Source organism: Sturnus vulgaris, chromosome 3, assembly GCF_052056855.1.
Source record: "Sturnus vulgaris isolate bStuVul1 chromosome 3, bStuVul1.hap1, whole genome shotgun sequence".
Taxonomy (NCBI): Eukaryota; Metazoa; Chordata; class Aves; order Passeriformes; family Sturnidae; genus Sturnus; species Sturnus vulgaris.
In genome coordinates, this window is record NC_142245.1 from 18,846,050 (window position 1) to 18,866,322 (window position 20,273).

The following is a 20,273-nucleotide window of genomic DNA, read 5'->3' on the forward strand; positions in this document are numbered from 1 at the left end:
AAGACAGAATTTAATGTGTATCTGATACTATTATATGTGGTTGTAAATGATTTTTTTTTTTAAAAAAGTGTCTGAAGGAGGCTTTATCTTATTTTTTCCCCCTACTGATAGGTGCAGGAATATAGCAGCACTTTAACATTTTTTCTTTCCCTTCCTTCCAGATTCCTCAGGAGGTATGTAGTTTCTGATGAAGACTTCCAGCCTCCACACAGGCACCTCCTCTTGCACTGGAGAATTTAGCTGCCACGATGACTTCTTCCTTACTAATGATAGATATCTCTTCTGGAGAGCTTTGCCCTTGAATCACTGGACCGATATCTCAAGTTCTGAATAATCATTTTCAAGGGACTGGGGCACAAGAATTTATGACAGATGTCTTACTCCCAGTCTTCATCTCATTTATACTTGTTGAAATTTGGCTTCCAGGAAGTTTGTACAACCAAGGTCAGAATTTGTCTGTTTAGCTCAGGTGAAGGCAGAACAGGATGTCTGCGCTCTAAAACTGAGAAAATGTAGCCAATATTGTTTAGAAGAAGTGCCACGTTCTGTGGATCCGTTCCTTTTACAGTTCTGAGCTGGGGCTCCTGGTGATGAACAAGCCCTGCTCAACCTCCCCTAATCCCCCCAGATGTCAATACTCAGGCAAAGAGACTTTTCATGGCTGAAGAAAGAGACCCCAGGGGTGTCTGGCAGTAGGAATAGCCTATACTCATTATTGAGGTCCAGCAGCCTATGATGCCAATTTTTCCTCGGCTTTTCAGCCCTTTTCCTCTCTCAGTAAATGAATGTGTGGCCATGCAGCAATTAACTGTGTTCTTTTAGCAGCCTTGCAAATGCAAAGGGAAAATGAACTCTATATACTGGGGAAGATATGGATCTATCTTCTTAACCTTTGCAGTTCCACTTAGCTTAATATTGAGTAGGGGAAAAGGATGGGGGTGTTGAATAAGTACCAAATTCAATCTTATCTCAGAACAAAAGTGGAAAAACCTGCATATTTTTCTACAGTTTACAACAGAAAACGTGAATGATTATACAATGTTTGGTAAGATTTTTGCTTTCTCTGGTCTCAGACAGACAGACACCTTATCCCTGCATCAGCCACACTGCATTTTTTGTGTGTCACTGAATCATACCTTTTGAAAGACATCTTTGTGGAGGAAAAGTCATGAATAGGAGTTTTACAGCAGGGATGTTGTTCTTACACCACTGTTCCTTCTTATGTCAGTGTTTTATTTTATGAACTGTGCAAGGCTTAACTTCCTAAAGAGTATATTTGTATTAAGGAAAATTTAAGTACTGTTTTCTACAAAATCCAAATGAATACCCTTAGTATTACTAATAGAAGTTAGGTAAATCATGTAATGTGGCCCCAAAAGTGGCACCCTTGTGACTACTGCTTTGTTCTGTATACTATTCTTTTCTGTCTATTTAAAAAAACCCCAGAAACTACAATTCCTATGCAATTAGGAAATTTATTCCATACCATAAATTGCTCAAAAATATTCTGAATATTAGATTTTTCCACAAGCTGCCTATGAAAGCAAAAAAATGCTCAATGCACGGAAAATGTACATTGTAGTAATTTGATCAGATATGAGCACGCGTTATGATACTTTTATTTATTTTAGTGTACCAAGTGTAAGGAGGCATGTGAAAAGATAATCTTTAGAGAGGAAGATTCTTCCCCTTTCTAATCTTCTGCCTGTTTCCCCTGACAGAACCCTGGTGGGTTTTTTTTTTTGGTGCCATCCCTGAAGGATTTATTATTTTACTCAAAGAAAAGCTTGAGATGGCTTCGAAGCGCTGAAATTGAAATCGGGTGGCTGGCTTACCAGTGAACTGCCAAAGGGTTTCTAACAAAAACACACATTCTCCACAGCTGGAAAACAGCACAGATGTGCATGCAGGCCGTGCTTTCTTTGCAAGGCACCAGCCAGCAGCCCGGACTGCGTCCTACGTGAACCTGCGCGAGGTGTCCAGCCGCATGACGCTGCCCCGGGGACAGTATCTCATCGTGCCCTCCACCTTCGAGCCCTACAAGAGCGGGGAGTTCTGCCTGAGAGTTTTTGCTGAGAAAAGGGCGAAATCACAGTGAGTACCTTCCCTGGGAACCCCCCTTCTGCTGGGGAGGCATGCAAAGGAGAATGTTGTGCACAGTGGTGCAGGGGCTTTGCACCACCTAATTAGTGGTTTGTTAATCAATCTCATCTGTCTGCTCAAAGCCAGGATTAACAGAAACACGGTTGAAATGTTTTTTCTCGTGTTTGGGCTTGGATGTTTATTATATCTTATCAGAAAGTACAGAAAGTATGACAGCACTTCCAGCTCCTTGCCAGAAGTAAGGAAAAATGGCCACAGAGGCAACTGCTACAAGGTCTTTTAAGGCTAAATAAGTCCAATAGAGAATCCACACCTATATTATTTATACTTTTGACCTAATAACTAGATTCCCATGACCCTTAGAGTGACACTGACTGACCAACCAGAAACTACTATCTGGAAACCATGAAGAAGAGAGAAGAAAGATGAACAAAGAGACAATGCCCAAAATCCACCATCTTGTCCTATACTTACTACTATATTATAAAATCCTCACATTTAAAACCCATCACCCTGTGAAAGCACATACTTCTAATTCACAACACACTCATGATTTCTACTTCACCACTGATATTTAGGAGCTTTCTCCTAGGACTCAGGTCAAACACAGTGTTTTCCAGGGGGCCTGTGCCTGAAAGCACAGAAAGCTCAAAAACTCCAGATTTCTGGGATCCAACAGGAGGTCACGTCTTGCATCCACACCCTGGGCTTGATCTTTTGTCTTAACCAGCAAAATAAGCCCACATTTCCACAACCCATTTTTTCCACAGTGTACCATAGTGAACACACATCCATGGCAGATGGTTTTTCAGAGTCATGGCTCTCAGAGGTGTCTACTAAACATTCAGCTGGGAACAAGATCCCTCAGCTCTGTGAAGGAGAAGTTCCCACAATGAAGGAGTGCAGGATTTGAGACTATGATTATGATGATGAGACGATTTTAAAAAGGGTTGTATCGATAGCAACCATTGGATGAAAAAACAGGAGTCTGGATGGAAGACAAGAGCAGCAAGGTGTCATTTCCCATGGCAAATACCTTCAAAGAGTTGGGGCAGGCAGAGGTGGGATGTGGAGTATGGGAAGCAGGAAGCTTGGGGACTTGTTCTGTGCATTTATTAACACCTTATATTTAAACAAATTTCTTTTCCCCCTTTTGCTAATTATTTTAAAGATAAGACTTTAAAGTAGACTCATAATTTTTGGTTGTTGAATTTTTTCTCTTTTTTTTTCCTCAGGATGATGGATGATGAGGTGTCTGCAAAGCCATACGAGGTTAGACGCCCTAACTGGGCAGAGTTTTCTTTCATAATGTGGAAGTAAAACAGGGGCAAGATTTTTCTTTCTCACCAGAGCTGGGATTACAGAATGCTTTTGTGCTGAGGAGGAATATTTTTTGCCCATGGGGATTTTTTACATATATCAATGTCTTAGTTTTACATTCATTCTTATGTACCTGGGCCATGTGGCACAGAAACTTCACCCATGTAGACTGAGCTGGAGCACATTCGATTGTCCTTACCTCCAGCATGGGTGGGAGAAGGTGGAGAGGGCACATTTCCATAAAAAGAAATAATCTTCCTGAAGCCTGGGAGAAGCTGAGAAAGGCTTCCAAGGAGCTGCTGGATTGCTCTGGGCAAGTGCAACAACATTTTCACTGTGGCTGTTTTCTAAAACTATCTTGGTAACAGAAGAAGACTTTCTCATCAGCCTTAGGAAGTATTTGCCCTCAAATACAGCCTCTGGCTGCTTGTGACTTAAGCAGTGCCTCTGTTTTGCCCTTGCTGCAGAGCACAATGCTTATTTTCTGTTGCTGTAAATAAGCTCCTGTACAACATCTTTACAATATCCACAGCTCACTTTCTAGAACCACCTTGCTAACCACTCTCTTGGCCATCCCTTTCCTCTAGCCTCAGGTTGATAACAAAGATACAGACGATGAGTTCAAGACTCTATTCCAAAAGCTCTCTGGAGAGGTAAGTAGATTAAAGTGAACAAAAAAGACCAAGACCTCTCTGTTATGATTATACAAATATTTGACTTGCCAATTCCTTTTACTGTCTGTTCAAAAACCCAAGTATTTCTCCCCTTTTATTATCTCACAGCTTCAGTTCAGTTTATTTTACAATAGAGAAGGTTTTCTACATTGTTCCTCTTATTGGTGCAAAATGTGGGGTTTTTTTCCCCTTGGTAATGCAAGGCAGGGAATAACTTTGAAACTAGGGGCAATAGGAGTGAGAACTGTGAAAATACCATCCCAGGGTGAAATAAATTACCTGTGGAGTTATCGTATAATTCTGACAATTGCTTGGCTGGCCAATTCCTTCCTTTTTGTTTAGCCCCAGGAATCGGGAAACTGTTGGCTGGGCTTTTTCTCTACTTAATGTATTTGAAAAACAGTATCTACAAAGCCCTGCCACGTTAGCCTGTGGCTGTCATGTCAGATTTCCTCTTAATGAACGTGTGGCCACTGCTGCTGCAGAGGGAAAACATCTTTTTAGTTATGAAGATCTTTCTGAGTTTTGAGAGGGCAATTTTAGAATTGTTTGGTTGTAGTTTCCACAAGCCCTGAAAAATCTCAAATGTTTTCCTGGACCTTCTTATTCAGTCAAACCTTTTAAAAAGTTGCTATTTACTTGGTCATGTCGTCATAGCACCTAACAAACCACTTATTTCCTGGTTGAATGTATAGGAAATATGATTGGTATTGAAGATCTTCTCCCTCTGATATCTGAGCGTAAATGTGAAGGGTTAGAAAAAATTAAGGGCTTACATGCCTTATATTTGGAAAGAAAATAGTCTCTGGATGTCTGATAGCAAATCAATAGAGCTTGTTTCTCTCACAAAAAAAATATTTTTTTGTGTTAACACCTACAGTATGTTTTGTTTTCCGTCCAGGACTGTGAAGTGACTGCAACTGAACTTCAAAGGATCCTAAACCGGGTTTTGGCAAAGAGTAAGTGACATTATGTACTTCCCATTGGATGGAGCAGAAAATGGGGTCTGTGCTAACAAAACCCAGCTCTGTCAGCTAGGGATGATGAAAAACTGAGTTTGTGTCTGGTCCCAGCTGAATTTCTCCTGGCTTGTTGAACCTCTAAATATGGGGTGGAGTGGAAATGCTGCTTCCCTTCCAAACGCTGCCAGCAGATGTTCTGTAGAGGCACAACATTCCCTGTACTTTTCTGGGAGGACCACCATGGGCAGTGTTATGCTGCTGCATGACTTCTGTGGACAGAACCACCAAAACAACTAACATCCCCTCCCACTGTGGGAAAAAACCCCAAAAAACGTATTAATAAACTGAAAGAACATAATGGGAGAAATGGCAGAGCATTTACTTTGCTACCAAGATTTTAAGGTGGTTGATATCTTCAGCATTGTCCGCAGAAAAATATTTGTCTTAAACCACTTCTGACTTGGACTTTTATATTTCCTTTTCGTACAGGAAAGGATGTGAAAAGTGATGGATTCAACATTAACACTTGCAGGGAGATGATCAGCCTTTTAGATGTATCCTTTGAATGTTATTTCACCTTGAAAGCTTCTGGATCTCTTTTGCAAAACTTCCTGACAAGCTGGGCTAAGTTTACACCTCAATTGTCCTGGCACATGGCTGGGGGTGAAAAATTCAGCCAAGCATCTCTATCAGCTCATGGTGGCAGAAACCTGAACCATTTAATCATCAGCTGCTTCTCTCACCACATCTCTCATTGCTTAAACTTTTTCCTAAATATAGTGGGGAGAAGAAGTAGGGCCTTTCTGCCTGGCTGCACCTGTGCAGTTCCAGGTGCACACACAGCATGCTTGGCAGGATGCAGGTTTTGAGCACATCCTCAGCTGCTGTCTCTGAGTCAGCTCCTGCTTACAGAGCCCCGAGCTCACAGCAGCAGGGACAGGCTGAGCCTGCTCCCAGGGGGAAGGCTGCAAGTACCAGCAGTGCCTGCCTCCCTTCTGCATAACTGGGAGGGCACTCGGGAGCTTATAAGGCTTGAGTAGCCAAGGGAAAAGGAGAGGTGAGCACCTCTGCCCAGGCTTGTGTAGCCAAGGGAAAAGGAGAGGTGAGCACCTCTGCCCAGGTTTGTGTAGCCAAAGGAAGAGGAGAGGCCAGCACCTCTGCCTGGTGCTCCTTTGCACTGGTAGGGTGAAGAGCCGTGTTGCCAGGATCTCGCTGGTGTCGGTGTCATGGCATGGCCATATTCAGCAGGGATTCACTGTGGATCCTGTGGATAACTGGCTGTTAGAAGTGATGCCATTGCCCTACACTTCACAGGCTCCCAAGCCTAATGGGGTAACTCAGTAAGTACAGTGTGATGCTGTCCAAATCCCTGTTTCTGCATAATTTTCCATTGGAAGGGATGTTCAAGCCCTGAAGGACATGGGAGAAGACTGTAGATTGCCACTGGACTCTCTTCACTTGCAGCTCCTGCCTCTGGTTTCTAACAATTGTCTGCTGCAAGGCCAGCCACTTTTCCCCCTAAGGACTCTAATCTACTGTTAAGTGTGCAAAATGTGAGTGCTTTTAATCATGCTTATATATTTAGCAATCCCATACATCATTACTTGAGAGGGAAGATAGCCTAGAAATTCTTGGCATGCCTTTAGCCAAGCAAATGTGGAGCTGTGGGCATGTCTGTGGGAGATGGAGATGCATTATAAATGAGAACTAAACTGGCATTAACATGACACTGTGATGGGTGAGTTGTTTTTACTAGAACTGATTGCTCTACAGTTTTGTTAGGGATAAAGGAATCCTGATTTTTGAACCATGCCTTAACACGGCCCAGACCGATGGGACGGGCACCTTGGGACTTGTAGAATTCAAGACACTTTGGATGAAGATTCAAAACTATTTGGTAACAACATTTCTGACTCTGTCCCCTTCCCTCCCCTCTCAGCTCTGGAGTACAGAGCCAGAACTGAGATAGAGTTAAACCCTCCCAGGCAGGTATAATTGGAAGCCTTCCTTCCCAGCACTCTGAAACACCTCTCACTCAACAGGGCACAAGCAAATCCTCTTTCACCTTGGCATCATTCTCCATAATTTGCAATACCTTACAGAAAGACAGATTAACTCTCTTTGATTGTTGGCAAAGACAGCTCTCTCTGCTGCCTGCTCTATTAAAGCTCATGTGAACATATCTCGGCTGTTGCAATATGTTGCATTTCTGGCTGAGCATAAGCAAACACAGGAAGCATATTTTTAGGACCTACAAAAAACTGCCTTTGTATTTTTGAAATCTTGTAGAACTGCTGAATTGCATTTCTGGTAGAGGATTTAACATCCCAGGAAGTTCTCCCAGAATGAAGCAGTCTAAAGGAAGGTCAGATTTGGGCTTTCCTGGTGTGACCACCTCCCTTTCAGGCAAGCCTGCCACCACCATACTTGATGTTGTTCATCACAGAACATCTGCCCTGGAGTCTCATGAGGAAATCTTGGGTTTATGAAGACCCAGCTCTGTCCTAAGACAGAGAAAAGCAAGCCCCGGGACCCAAATCCAGTATTAACTGTAGGTCTGGATGGCTTCTAATCCTGGATAATAAACCTGCTGGCAATAGGAGGCATCTGTCATCTTGTCTGAAATATTAAGCAAGATGGACTTGGTCTGTTGCAGTGTTTGCCAAATGACAGGATATTTTCCTCAATGGCCTGTCTGCCACCATGTAATGTGAAGGCAGGCAAGCTGCCAGCCCATGGGAATGTGTTTCCCATTCTGCCTGGCTTGTCACTAGCTGCTTGAAATTTTTTCCTTGCTCATTAATGTTCCAGTCCCCGTCCCAGCCATCAGTGGGCACAGCAGTGACAATGTGAGCATGGCAGAGGAAGGAATGATTGTCCTGGCACTGGTTGGCTGCACGAGCAGGGAGGATGGCAGGGGATGGACTGCATGGTGGGCTCACAAACCAAGGTTAAAGCCTAGAGGAGCCCTCTGAGTAGTTCACTGTGGCTTGTAGCCCCTGATGAGACCTGTGTTGCCACATCTTCACAGCTGTTGTGAGCCAGCTGTGCAAGCCCAGCCTGTCTCCCGTGCCCACACCGTGGCATGCTGCAGGGGCACACACCCGAGTGCCCTCTCCCATCCCCTCCTTCCCCTTCCCCTCAGGCCATCTATAAGAAAGTGGACAGTGACTACTCTGGCACCATCGACTCCCATGAGATGCGGAATGCCCTGAGAGAGGCGGGTGAGTGCACTGCTCAGGGACACCATTGGATCACCAAACACTGGGAGAACAGCAGAGATTTTAATGGCTTTTCTTCTCTCCTGTCACCTAGATCACAGCATTGCCAGTGATATTCTCCCTTCCTGACAGTCACACACTGCAATCCTTTTGCTGTTTCATACATCAAACCCCATCCTCTGTTCTGCACTATGAACCACTGGTACTTTTGTCCATGCTGTGACCATTGCTTATCCTTCTGATTATTACTTGCTCTATTTTTGGCCTCATTATTTCCTAATCTAATAGTCCTCTTTCAGAGCTATGCCCAAACCCCCTTTTTCCTTCATTTCCTCCCACCACGTTTCTCTCCTCTAGAGAAGGTGCAAGCCTTATCAAGGCCTGCCCCAATGATGTCCTCTCTGAAGCGTTCACTTTTGGAGCAGAGCTTGCCAGCTAAGGGGCATCTAGAGGAGCACTGGTTTTTTGATTTGTCTTGTGCTCAGGATTTTATGTGAACGATCCAGAGACAGAAATAGCATGAATATGGGCCTGAATAGAGCCCAATGTGTTATGTGAGAAATTGGCTCTGCTGCAATCTCTGCTATTCAGCTGCAGTGCCAAGATTCTCTAATTAGGGGTTTATCTGGGGAACATAGGACTGGTTATGCTGTGAAACAATGTGAAATATGCAGTCTGACAAAATGCTGTGGGAGAACTCCATGCCTCTCTTCAGCCAGCACAATGGGCTTTGGAAAGGACCCACAGAGATGGGTGTGGGAGGAATAGTCCTGCCCTTCAACCTGCAGCTGCAGCAGTCCACGGATCAGTCACATCCCAGACAGCAAATTCCCCTGCCGTGTCAGTGACTCCCGTGCTCTCCTGGCCGCAGGTTTCAGGCTCAAGGAGGAGGTGCAGCACAGCATCGTCACCCGCTACGCCTGCAGCACCAAGCTGACCATCGACTTTGATGGCTTTGTGGCCTGCATGATCCGCCTGGAGACCCTGTTCAGTGAGTGCCCAGGGGCAGCCCCTCAAAGCCTTGGGGGTGCCTTAGGTATTCAGTGTCTTTCAGCTGCGTGAATGAAGCAAATTGTATGGAAAGGTCAGGGTGCCAGCAAAATTGTGTCAGAGAAAGCAGCAGAGAAATGGCAAAAGCCTGAATGACAATGGGGAGCAGGGGACATGCTTCCATAACAGACCATGGGAGCAGGGGACATGCTTCCATAGCAGACCATGGGAGCAGGGGACATGCTTCCATAGCAGACCATGGGAGCAGGGGACATGCTTCCATAACAAACCATGGGAGCAGGGGACATGCTTCCATAACAAACCATTCTCTTGTGCTTTACAGTCACCTGCAGCTTTTGGCCAGTGCTCTGGCCCCCGCATTGTCCCAGCTCTGACAAATGGGACCATTTATCACTCGCAGTCCTTACTCAGACCTGATTTACAGGTTTGTCCCCAGATCATGCCAGATGCCACCACATCAGATTTTAGAGTTGTCCTGCTGCCAACTCCCATTTTGCTGCTGTAGATTTATTCCACCCCATGAAGCAGCTTAGAAATTATTTGTAAGAAGAAAGAAGAACAGCTGCAATATTATCTTAGAGAACCAGCCTAAATTTCCAGTAGATCATGGCAAAAAGCCAGACCTTTACATTTTGTCAGACAGTGATTCTCTATGTGCTGAACCCCATAGTTTATATTCAGTTTTTTTCCCTACTCTTCTACATTTCAGAAGTGTTCCATCTCCTGGACAAAGACAAGAATGGAATCATCCAGATCTCTCTTCCTGAGGTAAGGCTGATCAGATGGAAATACCATCTGATCCAACTGCAGCAGTAGACCACACTAAAATACACTTATTTAAATAATTATTAGAAGTGATTTAATTACTATTATAAGAGAAACATGGTAGTGATTCAAAGGGCAGGTTTGTTTATGTGAAAATGTTATTCAGCCCATAACGCCTGTCTGAATTAGTAGAATGAACTTGTACCTTTAGATGAGCAAAAAAATAAAGATACCTTCAAAACTCCCAAGGCTGATAGAGAAGGTGCTTACACAGTGCATTTCACTATTCCTTTTTAGAGGGCAGTGGTCAATTCATTAGAAAACACACAGCAGGGAACTCTTCTTTTCTGGCAGAGAATGTACTGATCAACCTGCCAGAATTAGAAGAAACCTTTTAAGATGCCAGGTCTTTTTTTTCCCCCCACATTGTTTTTAATGTAAATTTTTCCTGTTGAAGCTGTTATAAAAGCAATCAGCTTGAGCCTTCCCTTTACAGAATAAAGGTATATCTCAGGAAACAGCTGGAAGGAGCCCCAAGAGGTCCATCCAATTAGTCCTCTCAGCTAAGGGCTGGCTAGAGGGGAGGAGGATGGCTAGGAAGCCCTGTGACCCTCAGTCACAGTTAGTTAAATCGAGCTGAAATTGTACATTGTGTACTCCCACCCTACAGTTTTTCAAGGTTGAAAGTTGAAGCTTTCTCCAGCTCTCCTTTGGAAGAGACCCCACTTGCAATGTTTGAGGCTGATCCTGGCAGTAGATTTCCTTGAAGTTCAAGAGTAGATGGATCTTACACATATAAAATATTAAAATGCAACTCCAGCCTTTCCCAGCTTGTTCTCCCAGAGGCATGGAAGAGTGCCCCAGTGGTATCCTGTAGACCTGATGCCCTGACTCCTTGTTCTGTTTCTCCCTCAGTGGCTGTGCTGCACACTGGTTTGAACCACGGTCAATCAATTCAGCAGAGACCTCTGAGGCTCTTCTGAGCATGAAACCTCTTGTTTGGCATCTCCTTGTTGTGAAAAACAGAAAGAGAAACTTGTTTTTATTCCTGGCAAGTTACTTTAAGACAACAAAAATGATCTACTGTCAGTTATAAAATAAATGCATTTTTAAACAAACAAATAAACAAGCCCAGGACTGACGTCCTTCACTTTTCCTGCCCAAAGAGCATTGCTCCGTGCCATGCTGAAATCTCATAAATTTTGACTTAGCATGGATGGGCCCAGGTGGGTATGGTTTGACTTCTGACTGTGCAGCAAAGTTCAGCAGTGTTCAAAATCCTGGAAGGGATCTCCATTGCTGCAGAATCCAGCATATGTTTTGCTCCATGCTCAAGAGCATGGGCAAAATTTATGTGGCTGCCCTGGCAACCTCCCCTTGCAGACAATTGTCTGCTTTGGCTGTGCCAAGTGTCTGCAGAAGCTGGGGCTGAGGAGCTCGGAGGCAGATGCTGAGCTGCTGGGAGCACAGAGGATTTGGGCACAGACACAGCTCCAAGGATTAACTGGGAATCAGGAAAATGTGATGGCACTCCTCCACAAGTCTCAGCTCGGTCCTCCAGGAGAAGGAAAGACGATGGAAGGTCAGACGCAATTTTCTGCAGTTATTTCAGCTGAGATTTTCTCCTGTGAATGCTTGTCCATATGCATGCCCAAAGATGGGATTTGGAGCTTTAGTTTAATGAGTGACTGGAGCTCAGAAGCTCATGAAGGCAAGAAACAAAAAATGTGCACGTAGGGGGTCCAGGAGCCTGAGAATGTGAGGGATGTACTAATGTGGATTGTGACTTAAAGAAGAAACTGAAGCTAGCTGGCTTCAGCTGTCTTAAACTTTGCACTGGCTCACAGTGCTGTGCTTTCTTGTCCTCTCAAAACAAGCTCCTCTCTACATTAAATTTCACAGCATTCTAAAGAGTAATATCATAGCAATGGAGGCAAGATAATCTAGCACTCTGTATTAGCAATTAGAAAATCAAGATAATCTAGCACTCTATATTAGCAATCAGAAAGTATTTCTGGAGCTTGCAGCAATGATCTGACAAGACCCTGCATGTTGTGGTCAGTGCCATGTCTGACACTTCTTCCCCAGGAGCAGAAGGAATGCAGGCTGACATCTGTGTCCTCAGGGCAGATGTGGGGCCAAGACTCTGTCCCTCTCTTTCTCCACACCTGCTGGCTCCTAAGCTCTTTCTTTGAGCAGGAAGCCTTTGTCCGGTTCCCACCTCTGCACACAGAATGCCTTGTGACAAGCCCCACACCTCACATCTCCCAGCATTTCTTCTTGCTGCTGGCCTCTGACTCAGAGGGATGCATGACCTGTGTCAGTGCACGACTCTGCCTTTGTAATTGATGTCCTCTGCCAGTAAAAGAGAAATAAATAGTTAGTTTGGGTTGCAGGATAAAAGCAGCTGGAGTAGGAACCACAGGCTTTCCACCACTGTCCCTCTGCACATATCACTGGCCGTGACCTGTGTGCAGCTGCCATGGGTTGCCACCAATTTCTCCTGGCAGATATTTGCCTGCTGACCAACAACAGACACCTGTGTACCTCCACTTGCCTGGAACACAGAGCTACCAGGGCGAGCTGAGCTCTCCAAAACCACCAGAAAATTCTGGTGAATGCTCTGCCTGTTCAGTAGGACGAGCATGTCCCTCCCTGCCCTACATGTTGCATATGCAATGTCTCCTTGCTCACCATGCAGCGGGGTGAGCTGGCTGCTTGCAGCTTCAGATTTGCTTTCTGCTCACACGCTCTATTCATGAGTTCATTCCAATTATGGTGAGAGAGGCCTCTCTCCACAGGACTGGGAAAACTCCAACATATGCAGAAATCCATTGCATGCTCCTACTTCTCCTTTTAGAGCAAGCCAGATGCCCCCATCACAATAATTCTCACAGTTATCTCAATGGCTCTCACCCTCCTGTACAGGATGGGCAGAGTGCTGCACTCCATCTTCCTTTATCTTTGGAAAGCAGGCAGCTCCGGAGGAGCCACCTCTTCTTTCATTTGTTCCTTGAGCACAGCACTTGGCTATCAGGTCTTAGAGAACAACTGCTCAAAAATAAGCCTTTTCATGGGATTGAATGTGCTTCTCCTTTTTACTTGACACGTCTGCAAAAAAATGATTAATGTCCACTTGATTTTCCTTCCCTATGCTGCAAGCTGGGCAAATGTCTGTGCTCATCAGTTCTCCCAGTTAGTCCTGATGGGGCTAAAATAGCTTTTGACTGAAATGCCTGCAGCAGCTCCTGTGGAAGCAGTGGGGCATGGTTAGCTGAGCCAGGGCTTGGGCATCTGGACTCTCTGCACTCTCACGCTCTGCATGTTGGCTGTGCTTCATTTTTGGAGCTCTGAAGAGCTGCAGCTCTCCTTAGATTTGAGTAGCTCAGTCATGGGGAATTATAATGCAGGCAAGTCACAAAGGTTCATGAAGTTGTGATCCGCTCCCTGTGGCAGTGAAAACCGTGGTGTGTGGCATTCTCAGCACTTTATAGATATGGCAAGGCTAAAGAGAATCCCACAGAAACACTTCCACAGCTTTCAGATCTTTCCTTTCTCTCTCCACTTGCCCATAGAAATGTTTTCTTCAGCACTGCAGGCTGGCGAACTGGAAACTTGAACTCTGTACATTGCTCTGGTGAAATGAGATTCACATTAGACCACATTCAGAGTTCCAAATGCAGAGCTCCTTGTGCACTAACTGCTTTGTGGTTGCCTACAGAGGAACTTCTCGTGGGTACAAATCCTACCCCATCAGCATCTGACTCCAACTTTGCACCAGAGTAAGTGTCTGCATTGTGGACAGGGCAACCACAGGTATTTGGGAATCTACCTATGAGCTAGGAAAAGAAAAATAATCAGCCTTGTATGTGCAATTATCTGTCACCTGTTCATCCTCCCAGAATGGGAGATTTACAGGGGATTCTCTCCTCCAGTGCAGGCTAATGCTCAGATCCACGGCTTATGAGGAAGCACAGAAGGAGCAGTCCTTTACAAATTCCTTTTCAAGCTTTATTTCAGACAATCCTGCTGAACCTGACTCAGTGGTGTGTGCTTTCCTTCTTCCTTTCCATACAGTTCAGACAACCAGGCAGGCCTGGACACACTGAGATACTGTAGACACATTCTTCCTTTCCATGTTATTCAGCATGCATCCAACATCCCAGCCTGCTATTGTTATCCCAGGCTAAGCTTATAGACTGGAGATTCAAATTCTGTGAAAGCAGGTGAGATTCTGGGTGCGAAAGGAACCCCAAATTCCAAAATTTTTCAAGTTTCTCCACCACTTATGATGTCCCAAGTGATAGTTCATCTAAAAGTAGTGCCCTGCTCGTGCCTGACCAGCTTGTTGCCATGGTGTCTGTCTCTCTCTGTGTAACTGGCACGTACAGCATGAAATCCTCTCTTTCTTTAATAAAGCAAATCACTTCAGTTGTTACTGCTGGCCACTCATTGACTCCTTCCTCAGTCTTTGAAGTCTTCGATGCAGCTCTCACCTGACTTGCACTGTGTGGGCAGGAGGGGCTTGGGGAGGGTTGTGTGCAAAGACAAAGAGCAGGCAGTAGAAAATAATCCGTAGGAATGTACCTGAGGGATGGACTCAAGAAGTACCTGGACAAAATCTGGAGTAACAACCAGGAAGAAACTGAATGAAACAGCTTTTTGTCCATTCAGGAGCTGAACAGTGTCAGGAACTGGAGAAAATGTATTCTTCTGTGACCCTGCAAGTTTCAGGGCAGAAGACATGTACACTTCTTTCAAAATACACAGGGCTGACTTAGAAAAAAATGCTCTTTTGCTCTTTGGAAAACTCTGTAAAAAATTGATAATTTTGTCTATTCACTCACCTATAAACATGTAAAGACTACATTGTCAGCCCAAGGAGTGATTAAGGTGTTTCTTCTAACCCACCTTTTATTCATTAAAAAAAAAAATTACAAACCACCAAACTCAAAGGTATTTTCTTTAAGTTCAAACTAGCTGGTGTGCTCCTCGATGTGTTTCCTCACCAAATTAGGTCTTCCTGGGCTAGTTTAAATGGTGTAACTTGCTCTTACATAGAAGATAACAGTGAGGGCCTTCTTCCAATGTCTTAAAGCATTTCAGAATTCCCTAAATTCCCATATCTTTTTTGATAGTCTCTCTCTTACTCTCCTAAGTGCACAGACTGTCACATTTTTATCTCTGCTGTATGCTTCTTTTCAGCTGATACAGTGAAATGTTCCAGTGTTCCTTTGTTATAAATAAAAAACCACCGAGGCTGGTTTTGAAGGGGAACTTTCATTTTCATCCTCAGTTGTTCACTCCTTGCCAGTGAAGACACAAGCCATAGCTGGATACCAGGGTCTGTGCTGTGCTCCAGACCTGCCACACCACCACCAGCTGCTGAGCTGGAGCGACAGGAATAGCTGCAATCACTGGCAAACATCACCCAGGTGCTCTGCTGGGGCTGCTTCGAAACAGCTCACAGAACCCAGGTGCATGGGGCACAGAGTCCCCAAGAAAACTTCCATCTGTCCACACGGAAAGTTCCACAAATCTTCTTAAAGATGTGTCCTCATTGCATCATGGATACATGGGCACAGTAACCACTTTTCAATGTAAGTGGGTGTTTTCTCTGTGTCTCAGCCCTGTGGACACCACTGAGCTTCCCACCACAAACATCACTGCCCTGGCAGTGGCATCCCAGACTATGGAGAGAAAACGAGCAACAAACCTCCTTGGCACTGAGGACCTGTATTTAGACACAGAAACTGGTTTATTACTGAACCAGTAACTCTCATTGCCTTTAACACCTCTGGAAGGAGTCAGGCTACTTGTATGTCTGATGAAGCTTTCAAAGGAGGAGGAGAATGGGCCAAGGCAGTGTGACATTGCTTTAATGTTAAAACCATCAGTGCTCTCTTTAGTTAGGACAGGCATCCTTTTGCCAGAGCTCAGCTACAGAGAGCACAGGATGTGGCATTTTCCAGAGATTTCTCGTTTCTCTGTCTCAGTTTCTCAACACACCTTTAGTTGAATAGCCAGCACTCCTAGGTCAGTTCTTGGCATAGATCTCTGGATACCTGGACTTCAGTGTTACTGGTCTTTAATGTCATCCGTGTAGGCTTGATCAGGAAAGAAAGTATTTCTTCTTATTTAAAGAGCTTTATTTGGTAATTGATGTGAGTAAGATATCTGGCACAGTCACTAAGCCAGCCAGCTCAAAACTGTGTGTGTTTGTAAAACTCTGTGTGATTTCCCAAGCTGTAATCACACTCTTAGACCACTGTGCAAATTTACCCAGTACACATACCAGAGCAGGTGTGTTCTCTTGGGAGTTTAAAGGAGCTTTGTGACCAACACAGTTCATTTCAAATTGTGTTTTGCTACGTTTTAAAAGATCATCATATTTGCTTATTAATTTGCATGGAGTTGGAGCTCAGGAAACGTGCTTGTCAAACTGGGATTGATGACTGGTGGTGGTGGGTGTTGTGGCAGGCAGTGGGGCATCCCACAGGGTGTCTGTGTTGGGATGCAGCAGCATTCCCAAGGGATATTCCAGTGTGCAGGATGTGTCATATGAAGGATGCTCCAATCTGCCTTGAGTGAAAGAATCTGTGCTGGGGAAGCTTCGCCCGGCAGATGGCAACTGTGAATACAGGAAACTAGAAAAATGTTTTCAGTTTCAGAAAGAATCTACATAGAATTAATTAAACAGGAAAAAAAAAAAAAAAAGGAGATTAAAGGAAAAATGAGAAAATTATAAAGTACCAATCTAATTTGATCTCTAATTTGTAAAGCACCTTTAGCCAGAACCCCGGGAGAAGGAGCAATCTGAAACAGCAGTAGTAAACTTAATAATAATGAAGCTGATTCCAGCAGAGAGTGCCAGCTTTTCTACATATTAATTTAATTTGAACTCATCTCAGTTTTGGGCTGGGATTTTTTTTTTGTGTGTGTGTGTGTGTGCTTTTATACATGCTGACAATGTTTGAATTGCAGACATGCTGGTCTGGTGCATGAAAGCTTGAATGAGAAATTATTTAACCAAATTTTAGTGTCCAAGCTGACTAGAGTAGAAACAATGAACAAGTTTTATGGAGAGAGAAAACACAATTAATTTCAGAGTTTACACCTTGCACTCTATGGTGATACCAGTAATGTGAGTAAGAAGAAAAAAATAATGATTTTTAAAATTATGTGGGTTATTATTATAGGTTACCCTGGCACTGACAGATTTAATTTTGCCTGACCTCATAAAAATCCTTGAGCCACCTCTCTCCATAGGATGCAAATATTACCCTAGTTTAAAGGATATCTTCCCTGAGTACCTGATGTCCTTCCACCATTCTATGACATGATGGAGCTAGGTAATGGTGATACCCTACTGTAACTAGGAATGTACATTTCTTTTAACACAAGGTACATTTTGTGAAAGACATATACATGAGCATGTCTTGAATAATCACAGTGTTCGTCAAACCATGGTATTGCTTCTCTGGATTGCTACACATACAACAGATGAAATTTCCTCAGATACCAGGAGAATGATTTTTTATTTCAGCTTTCTTTTCCTCTGAATGAACTCTTCTGTTTTGGAATTCCTGGGAGAAAAGGGTAAGTAAAATACTATTGGCCAGGTCTCATTTAAAAGGCTCTGGTAACACAGTGATAACTGGCTTGAGGATACTTCATGTTTCCATCCCTGAGTACCAGATTATTTCATGGTGGGATGGAGACAGCTAAATCAGAACTCAGCTAGAGGAGTAGTGATTCTGGCTAGACTAATGAGGTTCACTGCATTGACCAGAAAGTCTTCAGTGTATTTTGATATTGGTTCTGATAGGCTGAACTTTTCTGCTGTTTGTAGTAAATTATGCTCCATGACATAGGAATAGTCAATAGAGAAATCTGGGAATACAGCTCATTCAGAGGCACTGTAAAACAAATTATACCTCCAGCAGATCTCAAAAGTACCACAGACCTAGACAAGTCTGTGTTGCAATATGCCTTCAACCTACACTCCCTACATCTTCATCTAATTAATTTTCTTAATTGCATAACAGTGCCCTTCCTAAATACACTGGGGAACCTCCCTTGGTTCTTTATCTATTGCTCAGATTATTCTGGCTGTTGTTGTACCAGCGCAGTCCCCAGCCTAATTTTGTGCTAGCCCTCACAGACTGCTTGGAGAATGCTTGGCAGAGCCTTCAGCTGCTGCAGGGACATCTGCCAGGCCCAGATGGATACCCTCACTCACACAGAGCTCCTGCCTGAGCAGGGCCACTGAAGCCTTGGGATTATTGTGGAGACACTGACTGCGTGATGGAAGGGCATTGTTAACATCTCCTGAGACCAAGAGCCAGAGGAAGCCTTTGGCAGTGCACATCCACAGTTTCATTGGTCCTACAATACCCAGGAGCTGCACTATGTGTTCTTCAGCACCATCCAATTTGGGGAATAGCTAAGCCTTTTTCAGTAGATGGCACTGCTCCTGAAACCAGGAGCAAAATCACCCTCAAATGACCTGAGAGACAGAAGGAACCTCCACCTCCAGACAGCTCCATTTAAGCCACCAGTGTAACTGGAATACACAGGGGTGAAGGCAGGCACACAATGAAACCATGCAACAGTAATTATAACCAGCAGTAAAAGTCCAGGTAACCCAAAATCCCAGTGTGAGGAGTCTGGTTGTCCAGGAGTATTGTGTTTCATCTCCTTTTTCCTGCCACAGTTGGGATTATGTGCTCAAGAGATGGTATTTCTTGTTTGGGATCAGATGTTTATTAATTCTTATCTAAATTACAGTGGGTTCCACAGCACTTCTAGCTAACAAGCTAAAAATGGAGATGTACCTCACTCTCTACAAGGCCTTTTAAGGGCCAATTGTCCAATTAAGAAAAGCCATCTAAATTATTTTTACTTTTAACCAAATAACCAAACACCCATGGCCAATGTGGGTTTTTCTATCCAATTACAAAAGATCACCTAGACCCAAGAAGAAGAAGGTGAAGAAGAAAGAAACCTCTGCCTTAAAACCTCCATCTTGTTTTCTATATATATTACTATATTCTAAAATTTTAAATTCTAAGTTTTCCACCATGTGATATTACACACTTCCATTCAAACTACACACCAGTGATCCGAGTTCTATCATTCAATTTTGGAAGCCTTCTCCACAGCCTCGGGTCAAAAGCAGTGCTTTCCTGGGTGTCAGTGCCTGTCAGCACAGAAAGTCTAAAATTCTCAGTTTCCAGGGTTCCAACAAGGGAGCACACACATCCCACTGCTGCCAAAAACATCTGCCAGGCAGTGCAGTGGTGCACTTTCCCTTTCACTCACACTGAAGTTAAATACCTGAAGTGTGTTCCATATCTTTCTATGGCACCAGTGGGCTTTAACACAGCGTTGCTGCATCTGGGTTTCCACCACTCCTGGCAAGTAGCTGGAGTCTGGATCCTTTTGGTGCTATCCCCATATTTTGCTGAAACTGGACAAGAATTTCACAGTATATAGTTTGGTGGATTTTGTATCTCTTTTCCTCCTTTGTTTTCAAATTTTGTAGAACCTAACTTCTTAGCCAATGGGTTTGCCAGGAGCTCTCTCAAGAAAACATCTGCTGTACTCCAGGAGATGTCCAACATAACACTGAAGTAACACACTTAGACCTGATCAAGGGAAATAGATTTTTAAAAATTCTAACTAAAATGCAGGACTTCTTGTAACTGGCTGTTGTTGGTCTACAGTATTTGGCAAGGTGAGAAGAGGGATCAGATATTTGTATGGACAAAAGGGCAATCAATGGTTTTGTTTTAATCTTTATTGTTAAACCACCTTTTGAAAAATTATGAAACTTCATAATTTCAGGCTTTGAGCTGACCACTAATATTAGAGATTGAGAGCAAACCTGCTGTGAAGAATAAAATAACCTTCCATCTGTGTGGCTTCTTTGAAACACTTGATCTTGGGAACTTTGAGACAGGATGGTCCCCTGGATTGACCAGAGATCCCTTCCAGCACACCAGTGCTGGCTCCACGTTCCCTCAAATAGACTTGTCCCCATCTGCAGGTACCACCAGCATTTTGAATTTCACCCCTCTGGGTTGCCAAGAGCCTCCTGTCAGCTTCTGCTTTGCTGAGCAGAGAGGAGCTGACATGCCACTGAGCAGGAGGAGCTTGTGCCTTCTCAGAAAAATTTCACTTTTCCTCCTCCTCCTTCCTTTGCTGCTTTTACT

The 20,273-nt window shown here is 43.9% G+C and overlaps 1 protein-coding gene across 1 annotated transcript in view; it reads left to right on the plus strand.

Annotated features, from left to right (window-relative positions):
- Positions 1-11,211, plus strand: part of LOC106853920 (calpain-8) — a 30,188-nt gene extending 18,977 nt beyond the window's left edge. The window contains exons 11-21 of the mRNA XM_014877455.2: positions 162-173; positions 1,883-2,094; positions 3,339-3,375; positions 4,011-4,076; positions 4,999-5,056; positions 5,549-5,613; positions 6,888-6,956; positions 8,205-8,283; positions 9,152-9,271; positions 10,001-10,059; positions 10,972-11,211. Coding sequence (XP_014732941.1) covers positions 162-173; positions 1,883-2,094; positions 3,339-3,375; positions 4,011-4,076; positions 4,999-5,056; positions 5,549-5,613; positions 6,888-6,956; positions 8,205-8,283; positions 9,152-9,271; positions 10,001-10,059; positions 10,972-10,995 — 801 coding nt within the window. The 3' untranslated portion in view covers positions 10,996-11,211. The remainder of the gene's footprint in view (positions 1-161; positions 174-1,882; positions 2,095-3,338; positions 3,376-4,010; positions 4,077-4,998; positions 5,057-5,548; positions 5,614-6,887; positions 6,957-8,204; positions 8,284-9,151; positions 9,272-10,000; positions 10,060-10,971) is intronic.
- The last annotated feature ends 9,062 nt before the right edge of the window (positions 11,212-20,273 follow it).